This window comes from Stegodyphus dumicola, chromosome 10 (genome assembly GCF_044657685.1).
Source record: "Stegodyphus dumicola isolate Sdum_Otavi_A_Nest chromosome 10, ASM4465768v1".
Lineage (NCBI taxonomy): Eukaryota > Metazoa > Arthropoda > Arachnida > Araneae > Eresidae > Stegodyphus > Stegodyphus dumicola.
Window position 1 is genome coordinate 16,169,372 of NC_140777.1, and position 14,635 is coordinate 16,184,006.

Here is a 14,635-nt window from a genome sequence, read left to right on the forward strand (position 1 = left end):
AACGTTCTACGGCTAATCGTTTTTGAGTTATGCGTGATACGTACGTGCATACGTTGTGTATGTCACGAAAAAGTCCATTTTACAATCCGTTTTGGAAAAAAAGGGTCCTTTATTTCATCCTTAGGTACAGACGTTACGGAAAAAAAAGTCAAAATGAATTTGAAAACAGTCAAAATCGATATTTCCTTTGAAATCTAACACCCGAAATTTTTCTCAATCAATATTTACTTCGTACAAGAAGGTAAAAATACTTGAAATAAATTTTAAATTTCGCTTATTCAGTATTTATGGAAATAATAATAATAAAAATAAAAAAGTAAAAAATCTGAAAAGTTTTTATATTATTCCCGAAGAGGCTCTTCTTTTACCGTTTTGTGTGTTACCTTTATTTATTAAATGCCATGTTCTTCGCACTTAAACCATAAAATTCAGTTGAACAACAGTATCACATAATATTTAGCAAGAACATATCTTTAGAAGTTACGATACACAGTCTCGCGTGCCGGAGATAAAAACGCTTTTTTTTCGTACAGTGTTCCTATTGTTTAAAATCTTTGAGTCTGTTAATCAAAATTTGTTAATGTTTTACAAAACAGGAAATAGATTTTAAAAAAAAATTCCGAATTTGGGCTTCCAGATGCCCATATTCGGGTGGAGACGTACGTTATTCAAAATTGGATGGCTCTAGTTACCGTTGTTTTATTACAATGCGAGAAACATGCATACATTCGTGCATTGTTTGATTTCCTTAAATATTGTTGCGTGCGTACGGGTTCATAACAGATTGAATGCACAAGTCTGATGAAAAGTTAATAAAATTTATTCTTATCACAAGAAATAAAACAAAATGCTGAAATTTTTCCTCACAGATATTCGTACAGTATCACATTATCACACAAAAGTTATATTTTAAACTACTATAACGTTAAATAGAACACCTTTCAAAGCGCAGAAAAATCTAATCCAATCTCAAAATTACAGCAGCTAAATAAACAACAACAGCTCACTAAAACTACTGAAATGAGATGTTTCTGTCCGGCTTTTTATAGCTTTTTAATTAGTCACGAGAAAGTTCGTGCAATTTCTGTTTTCTCGAGGTTTCAGGAAAGCAAAAGCAATTACGAGATATCTATTATTAAATGCGAGTGCTCCTGTATTTTAACTTTTTCAGAAAACGCGCTACATTGCACGGAGAAATTAAAACAATTATATCTACAATGCAACTAAAAATCGTTAACTAAATACAAAATCCGCAAAAATATAATTCAGGGCTCTAATATTTGGTGGCAGTACTTGGGAAAGTGAAAGACCGATGTAAAATGCCAAAACGAAATTAATAATAGCCCTTCTGGGCAAATTGACCCTTTGGGCTTACGATAATAAGAATAATATTGCGGAAGAAAAGTATTCAAATTTATTTTCTCTCTGAAATCTAAAGCTTGGTACCTGCAAGACATTTTTCTCGGCTACACTTTGAAATTCAGATAATATCAGAAGTGAAATATTAAATTTTCTAACTGGCATTTGTTTGAAATAATTCTAACATGCTTAATTTATCGCTGAATAATTTTCTTTAATTTAAACTAAATATAAGGAATTGTGAAACCTTTCTATGTTTTCAAAGAAAAAGTTTCCTTGATAATAACACTCATAGTCTCTTGCTTTTATTTCTCTTTCTCCTTTTTCTTCGACGCATAAATTAAAATACACAGGTTGCATGTAATTGACTGTTATAATCTTCTTTATCTCTTACTACAGCTTGATAATTGATGGAATTTCAATTCTGATAAAGTTTGTACCCTTGGAAAAGACTAGATATTATCTTCAGTACAGATTTTAGATGCTGATTGTTCGATCTGATTCTTTTCTTATTTTCAGCTGCGGAAAAAAAGTTGTTCGTTTATAAATGTACGATGGTTGCTATTTATAATTCTGGTCTAATAATGAAAAAAACAACCGCTTATGATCGAAATTTGTTTTAGTGTTTTTCAAAATATTCTCCATGAAGATCAATACATTTTTGCATGCATTTGAACCAATTTTCAAAGCACTTTTTCCAGTACGATTGAGGTAACTCCATGCGCTTTGAATACACAGACTGTTCACACATTTTTTAGACAATTTATATTGTATTCACAAAACTAAATTAGATAAAATTCTTGTGTTTTAAATGCTCTATTTGACATCCCTTATTCTGAACTATATTTCGACACCGCAATTTCCAGGATAATAATGTCTTTTGAAGTGCAGAAGAGGTATTCTATCCAATTCCTCCCGAACAGCTTTCCAGAGTCCTGTTAGGGTTTTGAGACAACGTTTGGATAATGCAGTTTTTAAAAGTCCGAAAGCACAAAAATCCATTGGTGACACATCGAGAGATTTAGTAGGGATATCAGTGAAGGGTATGGCCTTGATACCAGTTTTTTGTTCCATTTCTTTTAAGAAATTTACAGTGGATTTTGATGTGTGACTGCTGGCTTTGTCCTGATGGAGTCTCACAGATAGATGGCACTGTGGGTAAAGCGAAGGTATTTCATTCCTTGGATACTTGTTTGGAATATTTGTCCCACTTGAGGCTCCAATTTGACGTTTGTTTCCTTTCTTGTTGATGATATTACCTATCGACGCTTTAGATATCACAAAACCGTGACTCTCACATTTTTTTTGGATGACGGAGTATGCATATTTCTCTTCGGAAAGAACGTAAATGTAGCCTTCGAAGCACTGCTTTGTTAAATTCGCCATTTTGAATAAAAACGAAACTTTCAAGCCACAGACGATAATTTTGACTTTTAAAAACATAGTACAATTGCAATTACTTCTTTTGCAGCAAACGGTTTTTTATCTGTACATCAACCAGTTCTTCGGGTGTCGCAAAGCGGTGACCACATAGTTTATTTTTCATGTGCGGGAAAAAAAAAAGTCATTGGGTGCCAAATCGGGACTGTACCGTGGATGACCCATCAATTCGATATTTTGGCTCTCACACATCGGCTCAAACAAAATCCCTTTGTTTGAGCCGATGTGTGAGAGCTCGCATTGTCATGATGAAGAATGATTCGTCTCTTCTGCATCTTTGAAGTTTTCCGATGACTTCTGGCAAACAAATGGTCATGTTCCATTCAGAATCGACTGTCGCCATATGACTGGTAATTCCGAAGAAACAGACAACCATTTTCTTATGTGCTTCTTCTGTGAAAAACTGTTGTTGGATATGACTCGTCTTGCAAGACCCATATAGGCGACTGCTGCTTCGCTTCGGGCTAATATGCATAGATCCATGATTTCGTCATCTGTGAAGATGTTATACACAGCCTTTGATGCACACTGAACGTATTTTTTCAACATTTCCTTGCACCAATCGACACCGGCCTTCTTTTGAGCGTTTGTCAGATTATGCGGGATCCAACGCTAACAAATCTTTTTTATGGCCAAATGTTCATATAATATCTTATCGATGATGTCATACACTCCTCGTCTCGCTTACCTCCCGGCACAGGAAAGAGCGTTTTAGTTGGGCACATAAGGCATGCAAACTGGCCAGTGGATGTCTGTTCTTCACTAGTGAGTCCCGCTTGCTTTACAGAGTTATTCTCGACCTCTTTACATATTGTTATGTTTTTCTCCTCCTGACACCAGTTGTTACGTTATTTTTTTCCTTCACGTTCGTACGGGGTTCGTAGATTTGGAGTGAATAACGACGACACTTGATGAAGTATCGGAACACGCTTTATTTAGCCAATATTAATCAGGACAGCTCCAATAACACTTTTTACAGTCGTCGAAGATCTACTATAAACACGCTGGAACAATCAGCGACACAGCCTTCACACTGTCAGGCAATAACGGTGGAAATAGCTTCACTGAAAAGCACCAGATTACAACTTCCGACTCTGTTTGGTCGTTCTCGGAACTCCACGTACTCTCGAGTCTCTCCACGCTACAACTCGCGGTGCACTCGACGACACACGAGCATAGCTCCCAACTCCTTGGTTCAGTCATTCCCGAAGCTCAACACGCTCTCTCGACGATGCACTAACCGAGATACACTAAGAGACTCCTTCGGTGAACTCGACGACCCATTCGGCACTCGTTGCCCGGCTGTCAACTCGATCGACTCCGCAGGGATTGACTCGCTAGACGAGACACACTCTCAGTACTACTAACTCACACTCTAGACGAGGCACACACACTGACTGCGGACCAGCAGGGTTTATATAGCTTTCGTTTTGTGTTCGAGAACATTCTGGACTAAACCTGTAAGAATTCGTTCCAGAAGGTTCTCCATCCGTCCATAGAATAGCACCAATTTTGTCGCCAAATGGGCGATTTCTCGCCAAATGTGGCAACCTTGCCTTCCCTTGCCCATTTTATGGCAACCATAAGTCATCTTACCGCGCCTGTACATTTCGTAACAATATGGACAGAAGCAAACACACCACATCTTCCAACCATCATGTGAGAAAGGGTTTCCTACGCGAAAGGTACTGTTCTTGTATGGAGAGCGGTGACTTTACGATTTTCTGTCCTCCTAGGTTGACGGAAGGGTTAGGCCTCTCGGATCGCCTCCAAGATTTGGGGCGTTTAACTGTGTACACCTTCTTCTTGGTTCATCGTATGGAAAGCAATATCTTTAGGTGGGCACGGGAGACCTGTTTGTTGTCATTTGGAACTATGGACGCTCATAGGTACATTAACGACATACTGTGCGCCCGTATACCCTCTCTCTCCATGCTCTTCTCGTGCTCCAGTTTCTTCTTGAAGAAGAAGCTGTATTCTAAATCGAAAAACCAGCACGCTTTCCCTTACCTTAATCCCACTGAGTATGTGTGGGACGCAGAAGATAATACCATCTCTCCTACTGCTCTCCTTGTGCTCCAAGTTCCTGATGGTGCAACTATAGTCCAAACTGAAATGCCAGCTGCTTACCATACGTTAATCCCATTGATCATGTATGGGACGCTTACGGGAGGCGTGTTGCTGGTCTCCATCTTCAAATCTTAGATGCGTTTAGAACTACTTTATTTGATCAATAGGCACTGCTACCCATGAAGCTCATTGACGTCATCATAAGAAGTATGAGATATCGCTGTCAGATCTCTATTGCTGTTTGGTGCGATCATACACTGTTATGAAATGCCCAGCCGCGGTAAGATAGCTTCCCCACAAAGCCTGTTTAGGATTGCCAAAAATAGCAGTGAAGGTAGGGTTGCCATATTTGGCGCGAAATCGCCAATTTGGCGATATTAGGGGATAAAATCGGCGAATGCCATAGACGGAGGATTACAGCCGAAAACATCGCAGCAAAAACTTGATGGACGAAAACGTTGCAGAGAAAACAACGCAAGGCAAAAACGTCGTGGTACAAAACATCGTGGGTGAAATGAAAGCAATGAAAAAACATCGCAGTTCTAAAACATCATTGGACAAAATATTATCGTCGAAAATAAAGCTGTTCAAGAACTTCGTAGTTTATAAACATCGTCGTGGAAAATATCGCGATAAAAAATAAAGCACCTACAAATCATCTCATGACGATAGCATCGCACGCATGCGTTTTTTAGGGTTTAAAAGTTGTAAATGCATATTCGCATAATAATTTGGGAGCGCAAGAAGGAAAGAGAGATATTTTTACTTCATATTTTTGAGTGAACTAGTAAATTTTTGCTGAAAAAGTAAGAAGGAAATTTAAGCATTTAAAAATTGAAAATGAGGAGAAAATTAATGCAACTTATAGCACTTAATAGAATTTTAAATTTACATAGTTCATTAATAAAGATCATTAATAATTTAATCTCTTTTTTTTTAAGATTTATTGTTAAGTTTTCATGAAAAATACGGTCTAAAAAAGGTTTAGAAAAAAGAAGCTAAATAACTGCATGAGAAAATAACTCTGTAAAAATTTCTTATGTAAATTTAAAATTCTATTAAGTGCTATAAGTTGCATTAATTTTCTTTTCATTTTCAGCTTTTAAATGCTCAAGTTTCCTTCTTACTTTTTTCAGCAGAAATTTTCTAGTTCACTCAAAAATATGAAATATAGAAGTAAAAATATCCTCTTTCTTTCTTATAAAGATATGCATTTACAACTTTTAAAACCTGAAAAACGCATTTGTGCAATGTTATCGTCATGCGATGATTTGTAGGTGCTTTATTTTTTACCACGATATTTTTCACGTCGATGTTTTTAAACTGCAAAGTTTTTTAACAACTTTATTTTCGACGGCGATATTTTGTACCACGATGTTTTAGAACTGTTTTCTTTTCAGTCTTTTCTCTCACGATGTTTTCTATCATGATGTTTTCGCCTTGCGTTGTTTTCTCCGCGATATTTTTTCTTCGATGTTTTCGGCGGACACCAGACGTAGCGAGAACATTCTAGAACGAATTCTTGCCGGTTTTTTCGAAGACAGGTCAAAAGCTATAAATACCCTGCCTCTACGCGAAGTAGAAGTTGCATTGTGGAGATTACCTTGAGAATACATTGAGTTCATAGTAGTTGAGAATACATTGAGTTCATAGTAGTGATTTGCGATCGAGAGCGATCGACCGAGTCGGGAGCTGTACTTAAGTGCTTTGCCGTGAAGCTGTCATCACTGTTATGTAGCCTGATAGCCGGAAGGCTATGTTGCTGACTGTTTCAGCGTGTTTGTCATCGCTTTTCGACGACTGTAAACATGTTTCTAGAACTGTCCTGAGTAACACTGGCTAATAAATTGTGTTTTGATTTTTTTATCAAGTGTTGTCATCAATCACTCTAAATCCATGAACCCTTAGTACGTAACAATACTCACTACTCAGAAGTTCCCCCCCCGTATTTGTTTATCCGAATTTATGAGATTTTATATTCCTGTTGATATCATAAAATTTAAATATTATGTATAATACTTTCTCGTGCTTTTAAGTTAGACGAAGTATAATAAATATTTTCACAAAGATTCGTCCACTTTTCTTGCATACTTCTTGAGTTATTACCAGGCTTCCGCTTGTTACTGAACTTTTGAAAACCAGTGTATTTTAAGCCACTGACCGTCTAAGCGAGTACTCGGGGGGGGGGGAAGGGGATCTGAAAGGTTTCAGATTTTTGGCTCTAGGTACCGCTGTTTTATCACAATGCGAGAAACATACGTACAGTAAGACCCCGCTTAACGCTCTTCCGTTTAGCGCTGTTTCGGTTTAACGCTCTTTTATTTGAATTGTGGGATTCCCCGAAATTGCACGCAATATCCGAAGCAAATTATCTGTGTTTCTTCTTTCCTGCGGTGTTATACGAACGTATTTTGATCGTTTCAAACATTTGTTGACGTTATTGTAAGTAAAAATTTATATAATATAACGATTGATATAGTGACAAATATTACGATTTTTAGTTTTTGTCATGGGTGATAATAAAAAACACGAAAATAAAGCAACAAGATAAAAGCATTTCACTAGAAAATGCAAGTGATTAGAAGATTAGATACTGGTGAACGTCAATCTCAAATTGGTGCTGCATTGAATTTGGCAACTTCAACAATAAGAACCATTCTTAAAAAGGAAGAAAAAATACTGTCATCGGCAACTGCAACTACCGACAAACTCTGTAATTAGAATTACCCGTTCTAGAAATAATACAATAGAGGAAATGGGAAAATGATTTTCTATATGGATTGACCACGAAATTGAACGCAATATGCCATTAAACCAATCTGTTATAATGGAAAACGCAAGAAGAATTTTTAATTACATTCAGGTTGAGGCAAATGACACAAGTGAAACTTTCGTTGCAAGTCGAGGATGGTTTAATAGATTTAAACATCGAAATTACATACAGATTACAGGAGAAGCAGCAAGTGGTGATACGAAAGCGGCGGCTGAAATCCCAACGACATTAAAAACGGTAATTGAACGAACAAAGTATCCTTCAGAATTGGTTTTTAATGTTGATGAAACAGGCCTATTTTAAAAAAGAATGCCAAAACGAACATTTCTATCCCGTAAAGAAAAACGTACATCAGGATTTAAAGCTGCAAAAGATCTCTTAACATTTCTACTGGCTTGGTAATGCAAGCGGAGATTTCAACTTAAAACCACTACTTATTTACCATTCCAAAAATCCAACAGCGACGAAAGGAATATCCAAATCGACTTGTAATTTAGGAGTCTAATAAAAAATCATGGATAACTATGAAAATTTTCCAGAATTAATTCACTGAATATTTTTGCCCGTCTGTTAAACGCTATTGCGAAATTAAAAAACTTGAATCAAAAGCACTATTTTTAATTGACAATGCTCCAAGCCATCCAACGAAGTTATCAGACTTAATAACATGCATTCCAGTCGAAGTGGTTTTCTTGCCGCCTAACACAACTGCCTTAATCCAACCAATGGATCAAGGCGTTATATTAAATTTTAAGGCTCACTACCTGCGGCGAACATTTAGATGTTTAAAAAAATCTGATGTGTACATCACATGACTTCCTTGTATTGGAATATTAAATTATACGCATTTTTTCTTGCATTTCATTTACACTTATTGGATTGAATGAAATCTACTTCGCCGACAGCGCATAAACCACAATAGAATAAATGCATTCTTTAAAATTCACTCTAGTATTTGTTTACCATAGCGACACTCCGGCGCTAGATTCACTTAACAGTATTAATAATTATATAACAGTTAACAGTTAATAATTTTATAACGGAAACTAAGTTAACTGTTATATAAATCCAGTAGTTATATAACAGTTAACTTATATATTTCGCTCATATTATAACTCATAATGCACAAAATTTATATCATTTAAAGAATAGAATTTTCTAATCGTTGCCACATGTTCTATTCAAATACTGTAATAAAGCTAGAATGATGTATAAAAGAAATTAAGCAAACAAAACAAAAAAGAAACAGTTTTTCACAGACGATTGAGTATTTCTCATTTAATTAATTCAGTTCTTACTTCGCGAGAAGGCAGAAATGCATAAAAACTCAAAATATCTACTATATTAAAAATTACGAAGTAAATCTCAAACGCTTATTTCCACGAAAAAATTCCAGAAAGAATTAAGCATGATTTAATTGGCAATAATAAATGAATGCGTTATCTTTGTTGTTGCGAAGCTAAGTTTCTCTAGATTGGCAAAAAATCCACTAGTCTCCTGTTTCAAATGTAAACGTCAATGGCCGCCATTAAAAAAGGCTTAGCGGCAATTAAACAACTTTAAAATTGCTGATAATTCTAAAAATATTGCACACAGATTTACTAAAGCCATAAAATCCTTAACCGGAAGATAAAAACAACATAATTCAATCATTTTTAAAGCAAAAAATGTACAATTTACAAACATATAAGAGTAAAGAAACTGAGATCACTGAGCCGGGTAATAGAGTGGATATATTTATAAATATATTTATATACGTTTGGTACGGCCGATTGCAACCAAAATACGAGGTGCACATCTACATGTTATAGCAGTCCTATATACAAAATTTCAACGTTCTGAGGCTACTCGTTTTTGAGTTATGCGAAATACGTACGTACGCACGTACGTACATACGTTCGTACAGACGCCACGAAAAATTCTCTTCAGAATTCATTTCAAAGCAGTTTTATAATTTTTTTGAAAGAGTATTTTATTCTGTCCTTACGTACAGATATCACGCAAAAACATCGTTAAATTGTATTCGATAGCGGTCAAAATGGATATTTTCGTTGAAATATGCTGCCTGAAACTTTTCGCGATTACAATACTTCCTTTTTACTTCGTACAAGGAAGTAAAAACAGACGGAGAAAAGAAACAATGAATAAGAGAGTTTTGGAAAAACTACAATATCATGAGTGCTGTAGAAAACATAAACCTTTCTTGGAATGAGGTAATAGAAAAATGTTTGAAAGGGGTGTGGAAGAACATTTGGCCAGATCTAAGCAAAGGCGGTGACACTGGACACTCTGTCAATATGAATGAGCAAGTCTTTCTAATGATGAGCTCAAGGAATTAGCGGGCCAAGAAGAACAAAAAAATATTGAAAGTAGTGAGTCTGAAGAAGAGAAAAATAACTTGCAAGAGCGTTTCTAAAAACCAGTTTGACCACTATAACAGAAATTATGGATCAATTTATTGAAAATGACCCAAATTTTGACAGGAGTTGAAAGGCAAGACGGCGTGTTATGGATGCCTTATCCACTTACCAACAACTTCTTGGAAAACGCAAACTACATTAAATACCTTTTTGATAAAAAGGCAGAAAATTGGAAATACAGAAGAGACTGAATAATCTGAAATGTAAACATACTGACTTAGAATTTTATTTATTTTTATACGTATATTCGTTTATTATGTTTCTATATTTGTAAGAAATAATTTTTTTTTTATTGCTATAAAAACATAATTAATAAATTTAACAGTAAAATACCTGACCAATTTCCTAACCATCTTCCCCTAACCCCATTACTTACCTGATGAGATAACCTCATTTAAGGCTGTTTCATATTACGCTCTACTTTGATGGTACGTATACCTCGCGTTAAGCGGGGTCTTACTGTACATTTATGCAGATTCTTCATTATGTCATTTCTTTAAATATAATGCAGGGTGATAATATTTGGTGGCAAAAATTTGAAAATTAATTCAAACTTTTAAAGTTTTCGCCGCAAAATGCCAAAACGAAATTAATAGCCCTTCTGAAGTTGTAGAGACATTAGGATTTTTTGGAGGCCGGAGAGATGAAATATTAGCAACCGCCTTCGCCGGGAATCGAACCACGGACCTCTGGAATACCGGCCCAACGTGCAGAACCACTACACCACGAAGGCACGCTAGGAAAGCGGGAGAAATACCTTATAAATTCCCCTTTTTTAAGGGCGACTGGGGTTTTTAGAGGACCCAATCGCCAAATCCTCGGTGTCGAGAAACGTCATCCAACACCCTTTTAGTTCGGGCGCCACTGTAGAGACATTAGGATTTTTTGGAAGCCGGAGAGATGAAAAATTAGCGACCGCCTTCGCCGGGAATCGAATCACGGACCTCTGAAATACAGGCCCAGCGTGCAGAACCACTACACCACGAAGGCACGCTAGGAAAGGCACGCTAGGGCGATAAAATATGTTCCTGATAGTATTTGGAGTTAATCTTGACATTTTTTTGCACTCTCTTTATTTTTAACTTGCCATTATAAAAAAAAAAAAAAAAAAAAAAAAAAAAAAAAAAAAAAAACCAGCAGCAATCATGGATCTTTTAGAAAAACTTTCTTTCAATTCTTTGAACCATATACTTAAATTTTTTTCACCCCTTTCATGATAATAAATGGCTCTGTTTTTGTTACAATCATTTAAATACACCCATGGTTCATCTACTGTGACAATTGTTTTCCATTTTTCTTTGGATAAGTGTTTCTCATATAGAATTCTGCAGCGTGTCCTGCGTCGAGCGATATGCTTCGGAAGAAGACGATGCACATTGCGTGGTTTCGCTTTCTTAAGATTTAAATCAACGTTTATCATTTTGTTTACAGTGGACACCGAGCATTTTAATGATTTTGCAACTGTCCTTTGACTCAGCCTCTGTATACCTTATAAGGTAACACCATTTGAATTAATAATTCTCTCATAATATTATTCATTCGCGGTCTTACAAAGTTCACTTGTAAATATTGTTTAAAAACTTCTACACTTTTTCCCTACATCCATTATTGGGTAACAGACACAAACAAGGAAATAGTGCAAATAGACTAAACGAGTATCTAATCACATACAAAACAAATTTCCACGAGTGCTTTTTAAGAGGAATATAAAAATAAAAACAAGTTCTTCTTTATTCTCCTGTTTAATGTAAACGTCAAAAAAGTTCCTCAAATGTTCAGTCGGAGGTATGACATAAAAATCTGTAATTAGTTCCAGGATTATTTTCACGGCGGAAGTTTCGCGTGCGTATAATAATACAGTGGAGAAAGTGAAACGAAAATTGTATGAAATTTAGCATTGTAAGTGAAATAACAAGGAAGATTTTTCGCAAAACTGACAAGTGAATTATAAAGATACAGAAGAACTGTATTTTTATCTTGAGATTTTAGTTAAAGGACAATGAAGGAAAATATTTGTGTTCGATGGATTAAGTTTTGCTTCCGTGCGAATAGAGGTAAGTACTGTTAAAATGTGTATCTAAAATTTAAATACCATTCGAAACTGATTACTTTTCAGTGCCACACTTCATTGCTATAGCCAGGGCCCGGATTTTGATGACCTAGAAATTCACTGAAAATGTCTTTAAAAATGGCCCTAAAATGCGATTCAGATCGAAAAAATGCCCTTAAAATGTAAAAAAACTTAACAAATATAGAAATTTAATTTAAATTTGAAAATTATAAAAATATCCCCACCCTAAATTAAAAAAATAATAATAAAGAATTTGAAAGGTTTCAGATTTTAACGTTCGCCCAAAAGGATTCGTTAAGATTATTTTCTTCGTACTTACCCCAAATACAATTCAACAGTAAAATTATAAAAATTTTAAAAGCAGCATAGCAATATACGTTTAAGATTTTCTATGCAGCGTTAAATGTTGGGTACTTCCCCCCCCCCAATTTATCATATCAATGTTCAGGTTTCTAAATAAGACGGCTTTACAAAATTTTTTATCTTTTTATTAATTAAATACCGTGTTCTTGGCGCTTACACCACATAAAATTCGATTTCACAGCAAAATCACAAAATATTTAAAAGCAGCATATCTTTAGAATATCCGATAGACAGTCTCGCGCGCCGGAGATAAAAATATTTTATTCCGTACAGTGTTGCCACTGCTCGCGTTGAATTTTTAATCAAAAATTCGTTGAAGTTTCATAAAGTATGAAATAGACAGTAAAACAAATACAAAATTCGGGTTTCCAGGTTCCCGTGTTTGGATGGAGGACTACGTTGTTAAAAATTTGAGAGCTTCGGGTACCATTGTTTTTTTTCACAGGGCGAGAATCATGCATACATTCTTCATTATTTAATTTTTTTTAATATAATACAGGGCGATACTATTTGTTGGCAACAATTTGAAACCTGATACGACGCGTTTAAGTGTTTCGACTCAAAATGCCTTTTCAAGACTAATTTCCTATTCGGGACCAATGTCCGTTTTGGACTAAAATACTACTGCATAATTTTTGACGAAATATAATTTTTGCTGTTGGATTTATTCTCGGTTGTATTGTAGTTCGAGCTACAGTGTCTCCAAAAGTTTTCGTACACTTTAAGTATTTGCAGAAAAAGAACAATATCCCAGAATTGAATACGAATATAAAGCTCAATATTTTTTCATATCTTCTCTATGTGATTTTGTATAAAACAAAACTTTTTAATACTTATTTTCTTTTTCTAAAATTGAAAATGTAAGGAGGCATAGGTAAAACACGCCACAAAAGTGATCGTACACCAAAACATTTTTGTAAACTTTCATAACTAAAATTATCGTATATCACTTTTTTTATTATTTTTGCGTTTTAGTCACATTTAAAAAATTGTTTGTCTTTATTTTTTGCTTGCTTGCTTCATTATATTTTAGTTAACGTCTAAAAATGTCTCGTAGTCGTAAGAAAACAACGAACGGTTTTAAAAATTTATCATTTTTTAATCATAAGGATAGAAAATTCGGTTCGAGATATCGCTAAATTAGTAAATTTATCCCATTCTACGGTGCAGTATGTAATAAAATGCTCTAAAGAAGGAAATCGGATCCAAAATAAAGTACGAAATGGTTGTCTGGCTAATATGATTCGATAATAAAATTGATCTTTTCTTGTCAACAATCATTGGTAAATAAGCCCGAAGCGTACTGGAATTCTGTCTTATTGGCAGAATAAAGCAAATTTAACATTTTTGGTTCCGATGGGAGTATAATTGTATAGATGGTGGGGGGGGGGGAAGAGGAGCTTTATCCCAAGACAGTAAAGCATGGCGATGGAGGTGTTCTTGTAAGAGAGGACATGTTAGCATCGGGATTGTCTAATTTAGTATTTACTGACGGCACAACAAATCCTGCTCTTTATTTAAATATTTTAAAAGATAATTTAAAATTATCAGCCCAAAATTTGGGTACAAGGAACAACTTTATTTTTTATCAGGATAACGATTCTAACATTCAAAGACGAACCTATAATTGTCCACAAGTTCTGAAAACACCAGCTTCAGTCACCAGATTTAAGTCCAACAGAACACACTTGGAGAAAATCAGAGGTTACAATACGTTAAAACAAACATTAAAACAAAAACCGACCTAAAAACAATGATGATGCAAGTATGGAGGAACATGGATGCAAATATCACACACAGCAACAACAAAAATAAAACAACCACTGGGTTAACTCTATACCCAGGCGTTTGAAAGCTGCCATAAATACTGCAGGATATAACTACAAAATAGCAACAGTATTTACTAATACAGAGGCTGTTCGCACATTTTTAGACGATTTTGGTAAGCGGTAATAAAAAATCGTTTGCTTCAAAAGAAGTAATTGCAATTGTACAATTTTTTTAAAAGTCAAAATGATCGTCTGTGGCTTGAAAGTTTTGTTTTTATTCAAAATGGCGAAATTAACAAAGCAGTGGTTCGAAGGCTACATTTACGTTCTTTCCGAAGAGAAATATGCATACTCCGTTATCCAAAAACGA

General features: G+C 35.2%; 1 protein-coding gene across 1 annotated transcript in view; it reads left to right on the plus strand.

Annotated features, from left to right (window-relative positions):
• Positions 1-11,936: 11,936 nt before the first annotated feature.
• LOC118202356 (carnitine O-palmitoyltransferase 1, liver isoform-like) overlaps positions 11,937-14,635 on the plus strand; it is a 130,135-nt gene continuing 127,436 nt past the window's right edge. Inside the window, exon 1 of the mRNA XM_085824670.1 lies at positions 11,937-12,116. Within this exon, the coding sequence (XP_085680796.1) occupies positions 12,062-12,116 (55 nt within the window). The 5' untranslated portion in view covers positions 11,937-12,061. The remainder of the gene's footprint in view (positions 12,117-14,635) is intronic.